The 14,925-nt window shown below is 44.2% G+C and overlaps 1 protein-coding gene across 18 annotated transcripts in view; it reads right to left on the minus strand.

Annotated features, from left to right (window-relative positions):
• Positions 1-14,925, minus strand: part of mast2 (microtubule associated serine/threonine kinase 2) — a 77,678-nt gene that overhangs the window by 15,184 nt on the left and 47,569 nt on the right. For 7 of the 18 annotated variants that reach the window (XM_016680328.1, XM_016680330.1, XM_016680329.1 and 4 more), the window contains 8 exons: positions 12,985-13,167; positions 8,904-8,995; positions 5,013-5,088; positions 3,799-3,819; positions 3,281-3,359; positions 2,695-2,849; positions 354-429; positions 1-206 (listed from right to left, as the gene is read on the minus strand). In XM_016680328.1, coding sequence (XP_016535814.1) covers positions 1-206; positions 354-429; positions 2,695-2,849; positions 3,281-3,359; positions 3,799-3,819; positions 5,013-5,088; positions 8,904-8,995; positions 12,985-13,167 — 888 coding nt within the window. Of the gene's footprint in view, positions 207-353; positions 430-2,694; positions 2,850-3,280; positions 3,360-3,798; positions 3,820-5,012; positions 5,089-8,903; positions 8,996-11,747; positions 12,020-12,984; positions 13,168-14,925 lie in introns of those variants that run through there. The other 11 variants (XM_016680333.1, XM_007569355.2, XM_016680338.1 and 8 more) reach the window with 7 other exon arrangements.

Raw genomic sequence — 14,925 nt, forward strand, 5'->3', positions numbered from 1 at the left:
TGCAGCAGCTTCTCCAGACTCTCCTGCAGCTCGTAGAAATATCTGGAGGTGATGAGGTCCTCTCTGCTTTTGTCCAGGCAGTCCCTGGACAGCTCGATCAGCTGGTGGAACACGAAGCTCAGGACCCCGTCGGCCATCGGACGCACCTTCTCCGGCGCCGCCGAGGCCAGCAGCTCGGCCAGACGCTCCTCCATCTGGGCCGTGGCCTGGGGGCGGAGTCACGCAGAGGGGGCGGGACTTATAACTCCACGTCATTCAACAGTGAACTAGAGGATTATGAACTACGAATATCTGAAGCAGCATTTCTGTAAATCGGATCATTTCTGCCATGGAGGAATTAAAGTTTTCCAGACCTTTGGGAAGCGCTCCTTGTAGACGTGGTTCATCATCATGATCTCGTGGTCGAAGGAAACCGGCGAGCGTCCCGGGCTGCAGACACACGAAACATCAACCGGAGTAAAATATAACAAACCGTACAGAGTGAACATGAATTTTATTTTGTATTATTTTGATATTTAACATCAGCAGTCAGAGCACTGCTGCTAATACCAGAGCTAATGGTTAGCTTAGCGGTTTGGCGCTTCCTGCTAATGTTCAAAGCGTTTTGTTTTTAAATCAACTCCAAAGCTCTGATCTACTGGCTGTAAACATCCATGTGAATAAAGTTCAACATGTGAGTTGAAATTTTGGTGAGAAGTTTATGTTCGATCTTTTTTTCACAATAATTTTATTCAAATCAAGAAACGTAGCAGAACAAAATGAAACGGGGACAGTAGAAAACAAGAGCTAAACATAAATATGACAGAGTTTTAGAACATGCAAATTATAATCTATAATCTGGCATTGGACTGTTGGCGTAAATTAACATATACATTAAATTTAAGATAGCGCTTAGCGTTAGCTTAAGCTAAATATGTTGGTGTGGTGGATGGGAATGTTTTTAGCACAAAATAAGCAGGAAAATACAAGAAAATTTGATTTTACAATAAAATTACAAATTGTTAATTTATTCTGGTGATTCTGGATTCATAATAATTTCAGTTTTTGGCTTTAAAAGGTTAAAAATCTGCAAATGAACAAGAAAATAAAATATCTGCAGCTTAAACAAAAGTAAATGGCTAAAAAATGGCTAAATGTAAAAAAAAAAAACACTGGGTGACTGAGATCCAGGATGAGTCATACACACACACACACACACACACACACACACACACACACACACACACACACACACATCATGTGACCATGTGGGCGATGAGGTAAAGCCTGAAGTCATTTATCAGCAGCTCAGACTCCAATTACCTGCTTAATGAGAAGGTGACAGAAAACGTCATGCAGTTTGTCATCACACACACACACACACACACACCTGGGGGTTTGTTTACGTCACCTCGTCTCCAGGCTGAACTAGTAACAAAAAATACTGACAAAATAGAAATAAAACTTAAAAATGTCAAAATATGATAAATACAACTTAATACAAATTATAAAATTTATATATATATATATATATTATAGCATAGAGAAAATTAAATAGTGTACATAATAATTTACTTGGCAATAAATTGAACTGACATTTAACTTTACTGTATATTATTATTGCTATTAAAAATGATAAGATATTAAATTATTAAAATCAATAATTGTTTAAAAAATTATATGAAATTACAAACATTAAATAATTATTATATAAATAGAATAATTAATGAGCCATTTTTTATTATTATTTGTAATAATTATAAAACATATATATTTTAATAATACTTTAAATAAAATTAAGAATACATTATAATAAAAAAGAAGAATAGCAAAAATAAAATAAATTCAGACAGAAAATAGAAAATTATTAGTCTGAAATAATCCCATTACTTGTTAATATCAGATGATGATAAATATTATTCTGAATCGATCCGCCGCCATCAGGAGATTTAATCAAACCCAGAGCGCCGGATGGACGCCGGCCGCTCGCTAGGAAACTAAACTAAAGAGAATCTGTGGTTTACAGGCATCAGCTCAGACACAAGAGGGTTAGAGGCTCCAGCAGAACCGCTCCGGAACCGGCCCGGTTCCCCCGGCCTGGCTACGGCCCGCAGAGAAACCGACCAACCAGGAGAGAGCGTGGGAACAGAAAGCAGAGCGATAACAGCTTAGTCAAGTTATCCATCATCATCATCAGGTTGGCTGATGAAGAGGAGGAGGTGATGAAGAGGCAGCTTGTGGTCAGTAATGTCTGATCCGTCAGCGATGGCGGCGCCTCCAGGTGGACAGGACAGAAACTTGAACTGGACCGTTTTCAGGTTTTTACACTTTAACTTTCAAATTAGTAGGAAAAATGTAACTTCAGAGAGAAATGAGTCAGATTACTGAACAACAAGCAGATCGCCAGTTAAAGCCCCCAGAAAACATCCAGAAATGTCAAAGTGGGCGGAGCCAAGAGACACAGGGGGCGTGGCCAAGTGGGGGAACGTGGGGGGGGGAACGGTTACTTGGCAACTATGTCGTAACATTTAGCGACTTTTCAGATCCTTTAGAGACTTTTGGTGACAAAAGCAACCAGCAACTACTGATGAGAACAACTCCAGCAACTTTAAGGAAAAAACTGACTCGCCATCGATGTAGCAACCTTTTGTTCTGAAAACGGGACCAGCTACAAGTGTAGCCACCTGTAGCCCCTCCCCGCGGCGGCGGCGGTACCTGAGGCTGCGGGAGCGCGGCCTCATGGCGGGCGAGCGGCGGCCCTCCTCGTCGGTGACGCTCTCAGAGCTGAAGTGTTTGGTGAGGAAGTGCAGCTCGTCCGGCGTGGGCTGGAAGGGCAGCTGGTGGAGCTTCTCCTGAGATGAACAGGAGGACTGTGAGAGGAGGAGCACAGAGGGAGCACAGATTACAACCAGCAGCTACAGGTGGGGGCGGGGCGGGGAGGCTGCGTTTCAAGGCTATAAACCACAGAAGAAGAAGGAGGAAGAGGCAGGAATGAACTCCAGCTAAGATACACAACAAACGACGGCAGGAGGAAACGGAAACTCTGAAGCTGCTTCACAGAAACCAGTTCAAACTGGGATGAAACCAGTTAACCAAACTGAAACCAGCAGAGAAAACCAGATTAAAGATGAAACTGAATCAAATCCAAAATACATCCGGGGAAAATTGGCCTGCAAAAAGAACCGAATCCTGAAAAAACCCAGAATCAAATCCAACGAAACCAGAACAGGAGAAAGTCTAACAGATCGGTTCTGCAGACGGGGCAGCAGTACACACCCCGCCTGCGGGGCGGCGGACTCACGGAGACGGTGGAGCTCGGCGTGTTGGTTCCGTATCCGGATGACGGCAGCGAGGCCAGAGACCAGCGGCGGCCATCGGTCCTGCAGGAAACACATCCACCAATCAGAACCTCAGGATTTAAACAGCCAATCAGAACAGAGAAGATGAAGCATGAGCAGCTGGACTGATGAAGAGCCAGATGTTCTTCATCATCTGGCTGAATCCGCCACCAGCCAAGTTTCCTTTATATCCTACTAAAAGATCTTTGAAGTAATAAATTTAATTAAGCCGCCTGTGAATAAGTTTGTCTACGAGATAAATCATTAGAAATTATGTTCATAATCCAGCCAATCAGAGGAGACGTCTGTGTCTGATTCAGGCGTTGGAGCAACAAGCCCCGCCTACTTGGGCTTCTGACCACCGGAAAATGTTTCATTTGAATTTATTTGAATTAGTGTAGTTTTATGGAGACGCGGCTGGTGAGCAGAGGTTGAGTGGAAATGAGGTTTGATGCAGACGGAGAGGAAAGGTGTCAGTTACCTGTCGGCTCTGTGTCCGTGGCTGTGAGGAAAACAAAACATTTTTATTTCATGGTTCTCCACAGCTGGAGGATCCTGCATCAGGTCTCATCCTGATCCAGGATCAAACAGATGTTTCCCTGATTAAATCAACAATAAAATATTAATGAAAGTGTTTGAAGTGCTGTGTGCGATGTGCAGCTCCGCCACAGGGTGGCGCTGCAGTCCCAGCGCCCAGCAGCAGAGGTCAGCAGCGGGACACAAATGGATTTCCATTTTAAATCAGCGGCTCGTTGCCTCTGCTGCAGCCAGAAATGTTTGACGGGTTGTCATGGAAATACCCGGGGGCGATTTAGATCAGGAAATGAGGCGTTTCCATGGAAACACTATCATTTCTTTTTAGTGGGGAAAGTTGATCTTAAGTTTTGAGATTTGGAAGCTGTCAGCAGACTGGAGGAGAGCAGAGAGATAAGAGTTATTAATCCCAGACAGAGTGACGCCTCCCGGCGATCGTCTGCATCTTTGGCTGCAGATCCAGACGGGGCAGCCATCTTTAAAAATACAGCCAATAATAATAATCTGGGTTATTTAGCCTGTAATACAACAAACAGAATGGGGGTCAAAATGATATTTTATCATGTTATTTATTCATTTATACATGTTTTAAACTAAATATTTAGTTAACTCAGAGCTAGCAAGGACCGTCACTCTAGAGTGCAGATAAATATTTAGTTGGCAGGCTAAACAGTTAGCTTGCTAGCTCAATATTTAGTTTGAAGATTTAATTTGAAGCTAAATATTTGGTTAGCAAGCTAAATAAATAGTTAAACTAGATACTTAGTTTTCTAACTAAATATTAAGTATGGAGCTAAATTAGACAGTTTGCTAAATAATATTTGGCTTGAAGCTAAATAATTAGCTTGTTCCTAAAGATTTTTTTCAAGGTAACATTTATAAAAACAATGAATAACAGTGAAAATATTTATGAAGTGAAACTCCATTTCTTCCTCTCATGACAGATTAAACTAGAAGTTATTGCAGTTAAATTTTTAGCAGTAACTTTAACGACGTTCTTCACAGGATGAGCTGCAGACCAGCGCCTCTCTCTGTTTGCTGCAGATTTCAGACTGATTTCCATGCAGCAGTTTTCCCTGCAGAGAGCCAGAGCAGGTCGCTGCTGCGGTTTAACGCCCAGCAGCTCTGAAGCGTTTCTGTTCAGGTGAAGGAAGATCTCACCTGCGAGCCGGAACAAAGGAGAAATGCGCCGCTGTGTTGGGGGAAAAGTTACGAGGGCTGTCCAGTGGGCTGGTGCCTGCAAGACACAGAAAAGGGCAAAAAACTAAATCTGTGGATTTTATCTTCAACAACGCTGCTGCTTCAGTCCAACATTATCCATCTCTCTAGTTTCTCCTGAAACATTCTTCAGAACAAAGTTTATCTTTTTTTTACTGAATTAACAGATTTAAACTAATGAGAAAATAAAGAACAAAAATGAGTTTCCTTTCTGATCCAGACTGACAGCAGCTTTAATGTAATCATAAGCTCTGGTATGTTGAATATTGTTTCATACAGTATTTAGCTAAAAACATGCAAAAATAGTGGAAAATATTTTACTTTAAATCTGTGAAAAATCCAGATTTCTCTTTAAGAAAACTGTAAACTAGGACTGAAAATTTTAGTTTTAAATGTAGTTTCTTCAGATTTACCTGAATTATGTGCATTTAATAATTCACATAATTATTAAATGCACATTTAATAATTATGTGAATTATAATTATTCATTGTAATTAATAATTATATTACTTATATATTAATTGCAGGTTTTGTGACATGCAAAAAACCTTTTGCATGTCAAAATGTTTATTGTTCACAAAAAGTTTGTAAAAGGGCAAAACAGAGAATCTGGTTCTGTTGGGTTTAATCCAACAATGGTGAGTCTGAGCCTTAAAGCCGCAGCTGGACTGATGCAGAATCTGACTGATATCAGCAACACATTGACCAAAGTGACCTGTGGTGACCAGTGGTGACCTGTGGTGACTAGCAGTAACCAGTGGTAACCAGCGGTGACCAGTGGTGACCTGTGGTGACCAGCGGTGACTAGCAGTAACCAATGGTAACCAGCGGTGACCTCAAACAGCCCCCCAGTAACACCAACTGGCAGACTGGCTTCATTAGCAGCAGAAACATAAAGTTCATCCTGTGAAGCAGCCTCTATACGAGTATACAGGGTAACCATGGAAACACACAGAAGCTGTTTTTCATTTTCAGTGTTTTGTGTTAGAAGTGAAGAGACAGTGACCTACTTTAGCAGAACCTCAGAACTATTCCTGCAAACGAGACGCATGCTAAAGCCTCGCTGACGCCGTGAGGCTGAGATAAGGAAACACAGAAATAACCAGAGAAACGCAGCGACTGACAGGAGGAGCGAGCTGTCAGGAGGACGAGAGGCAGAGACGCCGTCATCATCTGACCTTTTCCCAGGAACAGCCTGCTGGAAACCAGTAGGAGAGCAGGAGGCTTACTGGCACAGCAGCAGCGCAAAGAGGAACCAGTGAAGGCAGAAAACTATCCTGGATTATTGGTTTCATTCACCAGAAACATGAAAACCAAACGGCTTTAACCAGCTCATACCAACCCATCAGATAAATATTAAAGATTATTCTATGAGAAAATAAAAACCACCATCAAACAGAGCGGCTGCTTGGAAACGAGTTTAAGAGTCGAAACAATCACAGCGACAGGACCGTTAAGGTCAGCAGGCAAATTAAGATCACCATCAGGGCCACTGATGTTAACTGGTCGACACATTACTGTTTAACTACCACAGTAGTAGTGATGGGTCCAGCAACACCGGCGCATGCGTCCAGCCCACAGACCAACACCCGTATTGGTTTCAGCAAGTCACGTGACCAAAACAGGAACTGTTTCAAAATGACACTGGATGCCAAACTGTGTTTATAAGGAAGCGAGTCTGTCAAAAGCATTGGCCAAATAAATTCTTGATCTTTTACATTGTCATCTATGGAGCAGCTTCAAAGGAAAGGTTCCTCAGTGTGGGACCATTTTGATCTTATGTTGGAAAATAAATTTGTTTTCATTTTTGTCATTTCATCCGGTTCTTCTCAGTTTCTACTTGATCTGAACCCAAATTCAGCTGAAACTGACTTTCAGTTTACTTTCATATCATGTTCTGCAGGTTAAGTGTCGCGTTTGTTTAACTAAACCGTCTTATTTAAATAAATCCACCTTTTAATGCTGAGGCATCATGAGGCATGAGAGTGAAGTCCCAGATAAACTCAGATATGCAGCCATTCTACAAACTACTCAGGTGTTTCTCAGGTGCTTTTTATAAATTATTTCACATACAGTGAACCCTCGCTATGACGCGGTTCACTTTTCACAGTATCGCTGCTTCGCAGATTTTTTTGTGCAGTTTTTTCCCCACAGTGTTCTGCGTCCTGATTGACCGTATGACTGGTAAAAACAATCTCCGCGCTTCCTGAGTGCCAATAAAGTTACGGTGTTTAATACAGATTGGCCACTCAGGAGATGGAAACTGAAACTTTCAATGTCTGCTGAAAAAAAAAGAAAAAAAAAAAAAAGCTGTGGCCAGAGGCAGCAGAACCCGACTGGAGGCTCGTTTGATGAGATCCGTCGCTCTGCCGTAGGTCCAGATGGGAATCTCTGGGACAGACTGGAGGAGACATTTAATGACACGACTCCGGATCACATTAAGGCCCGATTGATGAACATCCGCTGACCTGAAAACAGGTTTTGTTCTTTGGTTTCAACGTAGAGTATTTATTTATGCTGTGTAGTAATTGTAGAAAATAAAGATAACTTCTTCACGGATTTCGCTCACGGGTTATTTTCAGAACGCAACCCCTAAGAAAAACAAGGGTTCGCTGTAAATGTAGAGTTTACTTCATTTTTTTCTACAGCAGAAGTTTTGTCAAAAAAGCTTAACAGGCTAAATTTCAAAAGGTTGTGAAAACTTTTTTTTTTTCAAATAAAAATTTATGGAAAAAACAGTCCAAGCATCCTCATCCAAACACATTCACTTAAATCTTCATTTTATGGTTCATGTTCACATTATTTGACTGTATATCAAATATATTTTAAATGTAACTGAAGATATGACATAATACAACATATAATATTCAATAAAATACAAAGACTTAAATCTTACTGTATGGACTTGGTCATCAAACCACTACATGGCCTGTAGGAATTTTTAATGTCCAGCAGGTGTCAGTATTGAGCGACACAGTATCAATACAGTATCAATACAGCATCAATACAGTGTTGCTATGAGTCGAAACGCCTCATGACGCCTCATTTACCCGTCACTACATAGTAGTAATTTGTTGACTAGTAGTCTACTAGGGCTGCTGAGGTCATCTGCAGGAAAATTAAGGTCAACCAGAGGAGCATTGAGGTCACTAATCAGACATAAAGTCCTGGTTCTACCATCTCGCTCCATGTTCAGGTTACTGTTGTCATGCTAAGTCACTCATAAGGCCGTCAAGGTCAGCACCAGGAACCTCAAGGTCGATAGTAGAGCCACTAAGGTCACCTCAAGGTCACCTCAACAGCCCCATTACTCTTACTGAATAGGATCGCCACGTCCTGGACGAGTCTGGGTTCAGGGCAGATGTTCGAATCAGCTGCTCTCAGGATGTTTGCTTCTGGGGTCAAGGACACATGACTGACACCGTTACCACGGCAACGCAGCGTCAAAGGATGCAGGAGGAGGAGAATATCACCGCTGCTTCCTGCTAATGTTGAAAGAAGCTGAAAATAGAACCTGATCTATTCTGGGTCCAACTGATCTTCATCTCCTCAGAACCAGAGTCTTCCTCCCTGCTGCGTTACCAACCGGCGCCGATCAAGGACCGAGCAAACATTTAGTCTGAAGGATGTTTCTCTTTACTGTTCAGCAGGTGGCGCATCACTCAATAATCATGTTTTCCTTTGTCTTCCTAAATATTAATATTTTAACTTTTAATCCAGAGAAACAACTATTACCGTAGCAAAGCTGTTAGTTGAAGGTTTCTCGAAAGAAATGATCCAGTGATGATAAAAAGCACTCTGCCCCCTGCTGGTCGGAGGCGGTGCAGGTGTTACCTGTGTGTCCGTGCAGCGGGGAGTGCGGCCGAGGAAGAGTCGGGGAAGTGCTGGACGTCACGATCAGACTCTTCCTGTTGCTGGCCCGGCAGCTGTGGACACAAACACACAGCTTCAGGTTAGCAGCAGGTCAGCACAGGTGAGTGGCTCCGCCTCCCACCTGCAGGAGCCGTTGCAACGAGCCAATCAGAGTTCCTAATTTCTCCTGACTGATTCCCAGTCGCCATTCCAGCACAACGCTGGTTCCAGCGATTTGATTGGCCGCAGCAGCTGCTAAATGCCCCGACGTCGCCATGGTGACGGCAGCAGCACCAGCAGGTCAGAGTTACTGATGGAAACATTACAGACCCGGCAGACCGTCACAGAGACGGGAACGCCTGATCCGCACCGCGGCTACGGAAACCCAGACAGGACAATTACTGCTGTTAGACCAGAGACGTGCGACCTCGTTTATTAAACCGTCAGCAGCAGTCAGAACCCGGACCCGGCTGCCGGTTCTGGTGGAACCAGTCAGAACACACACGGTGTGTGATCCGGTAATTGTCCCGTCTGAACGCTGTAATCAGCCGACAGGAAGAACAGCCTCCATGTTGGCCATTACAGACGCTCCAACGCCTCAGAACCAGAACCAGCCGGACTCTGTTCCTGCTTCAGTACAGCTCAAACATTTACATACACCGAGGTGATACATGTGGCGCTGTTACAGTCAGAGATAAACAGACATTTTCATCATTTTATCCATTTATTTAAACGTCACAGGCTTTTTACTAAGATCCAAACTAAATGTTTCGTTAGAGAACTAAATATTTAATTAACAGGCTAGACATTTTTAAATTAGTAAATTATCTAAATATAAACTTCCAAACTAAATATTTAGTTTGAAACTGACATTTATAAATGAATAAATAACATAACTTTGAAAAATAAACTAATTTTTTCCTCTTATAGGAAAAAATAAACAACCCAAATTATTGATATTAATTTTGTATCTTTCCAAACGGCTCATCTGAGCAAAAATCAGGTTTTTTATTAAAATGAATTGATTTGAGCCAAACTTTAACTGAGCAGGTTTGCATTTCAAAGCAGGCCCACAGCATGATGCTGCCACCACCAGTATTGAAACAAAATGGCCTCCTTTCTGCTGACTGACGGCAGGTCCGACCGGGAGCAGCAGAATCAGAACCGACCCGTGGGTTGCCAGGTTGGACGGCTGAGCCGCGGGTTGCCAGGTTGGACGGCTCAGCCGCGGGTTGCCAGGTTGGACGGCTCAGCCGCGGGTTGCCAGGTTGGATGGCTGAGCCGCGGGTTGCCAGGTTGGATGGCTGAGCCGCGGGTTGCCAGGTTGGATGGCTGAGCCGTGGGTTGCCAGGTTGGACGGCTGAGCCGTGGGTTGCCAGGTTGGACGGCTTAAAGTCTCCAGCTGGAGAAAGCAATGCTTTGGGTTTGGATGCAGATCAGAACTCAGGTTTCCTGCAGCCTTTAAATGCACCGCTAGCAGAAGCTGATAAAAACCAGGGTTCCTGAACGCAGCAGAGCTTAAAGTAGGTCTGAGGTTATAAAAATCAGCCCAGTTTTACATTGCTTTTTTAATAACGACGTCACAGTTTCATCTCAAACAAACAAAACAAACTGAAATGCTAAAGAGCTAGCAGACGTGGCTAGCTGCAGCTAGCTTGTTCTCTGTGTTTCTTTGTCGTATCTTTGAGCCCCAATACTCCGGGTCAGGAAGGAAATATTTCCCCTGTTTCATGAAACTCGGTGGCCCTGAAGCTTCTGCTATCTGGTTTTTGTGGAAGTCGTCGGTGTTTCAGGAATTCGCCGTGGCTGATCGGTTTGTTCTTTCTGTGGAGAGGCAAGCTGACGCAGAGCTGAGCTCCGGTTCTCCAGGCAACGGCGGTACGGGAGCTGCAGTGGCCAAAACACTGCAGACGCTGCATGCAAGGTTTCCCCAGAAAACCGGGTCAGTCCGGTGGCTGGGCGCTAGGGCAGTCGTGTTTTTGAGTTTGAAAATATCACTTGATAATTATGTGTTATTGAAAGATTGTAACATTAATACCTGAACACCAAATCTAAGTAAACAAGCAATGCTTAGCCTGGTGGGAGCACAAGTAAAGCCTGGTGGCCCGCCAGGCTTATAATACACCGGGGGAAACCATGTGCATCGTTTCCGTATCACAGATATCAGCTGATTCTGTGAAACTCAGTCCAGACTGGAAGGCAGCTGAGCTACAGGAAGCATCACCGCACGGCGCCTCTCAGCTGCGACGCTTCCTGACCCGTTTGCCTTCATCTCTACATCTGGTGACGGATTTACGCCATGAAATTAGCACATCACCATAAAGTTTAATTTACCGGCGTGATATGACATCCTGTAGGCGTGCACCAAGAAATCTGCCGCGGTTTCCTTTTATTAGGAGATCAGGATCGGCCGATGCATCTGAAGCTGATCTTATCAAACGATCTTATCTACCTCTGCAAGGGTCTAAAAATCAACCACAGCTACTAACACGCAACATTCAGACAAAAAATCCAATAAAACAGCATCGACCAAACTGAGAATCAGCAGGTCAGAAACTGTAATCGGTGCAGTGCAAGTTTCCTGCATGATCCAAGATGGTAGAGCACAGTTAATCTGTGCAGATGTCAGCAGGAGAAGAGAAGAAGAAATCAGGAAAAGCTGCTCTGAATCTCCTGCTTCCTGTCAGATGAGAAGAAGGGATGAAACGCAGCTCCTCAACAAACAGCAACAGGAAGCTTCCCGTCGCCATGCCGACACAAATCCCCGAGAAACCCAGAGCCTCAGAGGGCGGCAGACGTTGGATGAACGGATGGATGCAGCCCTACCTCTCGGAGCGCCGCAGCATGTTTCTCTCTGGCAGTGAGAAGTTGGACAGAACCGTCCAGGACTCAGACATGCTGAGGCTCCAGCGGCATCGCTATGACGACGACTGGCAGCAGCCGCACTGAGCGCGTGCAAAAGCTGCTGCTGTGGTGACCGTCTCCTCCCCTCTCCCCCCGGTCCGTTTCTCCCCGATCAGAACCGGATGATTCTTCCAGAACCTCAAAATCCTCCCGACATGCAGCAGCCGACGTGACGTCAACACACACACACACACACGCACACACACACACACACACCAGACCCTTCAGAGCAGCAGACTCAGAGGAAACAGCGCCACCTTCAGGTTCTGACTACAGATGCATGTAATCATTAATGAGATAATCTAAAGTTGATTAATTTTATTGATTAATTGATAAGTAGATAAGTTCTCTTATCAAAAGAACCGGCCGTCTTCTCATGACGAAGGATCACATTTTTTAACATTTAAAAAACCCATCATTACATTATTAATTATTATTTTGTGTCGGCTGCATTAAACACCGACTGAGTAAACAGAAAATAGATTTTGTGAAATTATCGAACTCCTATTTATAACATGGAACCTCTTCAGTTCCTTGTTTGTAACAGAACAATAAAATAAGACGTGCAGCAGTTAAGTCTTCATGAGCAGAGACGTTCAGGAGGATTTTCAGATCAGATCTGATAAATTTATCCAGAAATCTGTTCTGGATTAAGTTTTCCGAGAGTTACTCTTTCTGCTGAACTGGAACTGCAGATTTTGCTGCTCAGACATCAAAACCATCCCAGCATTGATCACTGTTAATGTCACCAGACGCCGAAATAGGAAACAATCGTAGCGTTTTTCCTCCTGACAGCCCGGTACGTTGCGTTTTCCAGCTGCTGTGGTTCTGAGTCAAACCAGCCTGTTCCCCTCCTGGCCTGTGGGGGCGCTGCACCAAGAACCACTGAAGGAAACGACAAAAAAACCTCTGAAGACACTGAGAGCAACTTCCTGTTTCACCAGATGGAAACAGAAACAGAGACGTCAAATTTCTGGTAAAACACCACCAGTCGTTTCTCCTGCTAGCGCTAAGCTAACGCTAGTGTTACCCAGAATGCCCTGCGCTTTAGTCCACTTCCTGCTATGCTGACCTGAAAGCATTTTTCCCCACCAGCATGTCTGCAGGGGGCCCTCTGGACCAATCAGGAGTGCTACAAGTGGGAGGGGGCGGGGCTTACCTCCAGAGGAAGGGGTTTCCTCGCAGGTAAGCAGGGGCGGAGAGAGGGCCATCGCAGGGAAAAGAGGGAGAGGAGGAGGAGGAAGGCTGGTCGACAGAGGGGTGGAAGGAGGTGGGGGACAGCAGGTGATGAAGGAGGAAGCTGCTGTTGCCGTGGCAACGCAGCTGAGCTGGTGACCAGATTCTGACGAGAGAGAGAGAAAGAGAGGAGGAGGAAGAGAGGATGAAGAGTAGGGAAGAGTGGAGAGGATTGCAGAGCCTTCTAGTGGTGCCTGGTGGGAACTGCAGCTACATGATTATCCGTTTCCACACCTGGAACTTAGATTTATTATCGTAAACTCAATCTAAAGATTTGAGATGTAAATAATCCACAAATTAATAAACTTAACACTAACTGCTCTCAAATCATGATGCGTTCGCTTTCCCTCAGAAAACTCAGCTCTACAACGGATTCTGCTGCTTTTTAGACAGAAATGTTTTAGTTTAGGTTTCAGTTTGAATTTTTCTGCCTTCAGTTCAAGCTGTGAATGAAGGATCCAGGGACGGAGAAGCTTCTCTGCAGGGTGGAGGCCTCCACCCCCCGCTGGGTGGGACCGGACCCCTGCTGTCCACACACCTTAATGTGGACCCAGAAGAACCTCTGGGTCCAATCAGAGCCACATCCAGCGCTTGGGAGGCTCTCCACACCGACTCTGAAACCCCAAGAGTCAAATTAACAGAAACAATTTGGGCTATTTAGCCTGTCAGAGGGGAAAAGGGCTTATTTATCAGAGTATTTTCAGCATGTTATTCATTTATAAATGTCAGCTTCAAACTAAATATCTAATTCACTAGCTAAATATTTAGTTTAGAAACTAAATGTTTAGCTTACAAAATACGCACTTGCTCGCTGAAGCTAAATATTTAGCTAGCTAGCTAAACATCTAAAGCTACATATTTAAACTGCAAGATAAATATTCAACTAGAAAGCTCAGTATTTAGGTGCCGTGCTAACGCTAGATATTTAGCTTCCTAGCAAAAATACTGAACTTATTAGCTCAATATTTTCTTACTAAATTAATTACACAGATAGCAAGCTAAATATTTACTTTCTAGGTTTGGAACTGACATTTACAAATGAATAAGTAACATGTTGAAAGTCTGACTTGGTGCTCCTCCATTTACTCTCTCATGCTAAACAGCCAAACTGATTGCTATTAGTCTTTAGCTGTGCTACATGACAAACAGACTCCCCGCCATCTTAGCGTAGGAACGAGAGATGAACGCCACTGATTGGCCCACTAATTTAACTTCCTGAAACAGGACGGCTTTGGTTCATTTCCTGTGGCGTTCCTCCAGGCTGCGTTTCAGGCCCTGTGGGTTTCTTGTTAGCCGAGCTTCTAGCCGTCCACTGACCTCCAGGTATATCAATCAGCTCTAATGAACTTAAACGAGTTTGAGAGTCTGGGAGACGTGAAACCCTCACGAGTCTGGATTAAAGCAAGAATAAAACTTTTCTGTCATCGGGGCGACCGCAGACAGACGACATGACGACCAGCTGTCGGCGTCCGTCTCCACAGGCCGTTTGGTCTGCCAGACGTTCGCCAGCTCAGGTCGGCTCATCGTGATGCGAGCGCCGCCATCTTCCCACAGGATCTCCATGGACATTCTGTCTGACCGCTGGACTTACTGGACTCTAATTAAAGCCTCAGTGACTCAGCCGGATCCGCCATGACGCATCCAGACTGGGTTTCCCCAGAACCGTCCAGAACCAGAGCGGCTGTGTGGACGGTTCTGGTCCGTTTCCCTGCGAGAAGGAACCAACTCAACGGGAGAATCCGTCTGCTCTTCCCGACCGCTTCCAGAAACCACTGCTGAGTTTTCTAGATTCACGTTTCCAGAGTTCTCTGTCCGTTTTACGCTAATTTAATAATTAACTCAATGATTTATTTAATTCAAAAGT

Source organism: Poecilia formosa, unplaced genomic scaffold (assembly GCF_000485575.1).
Source record: "Poecilia formosa unplaced genomic scaffold, Poecilia_formosa-5.1.2 Scaffold240, whole genome shotgun sequence".
Lineage (NCBI taxonomy): Eukaryota > Metazoa > Chordata > Actinopteri > Cyprinodontiformes > Poeciliidae > Poecilia > Poecilia formosa.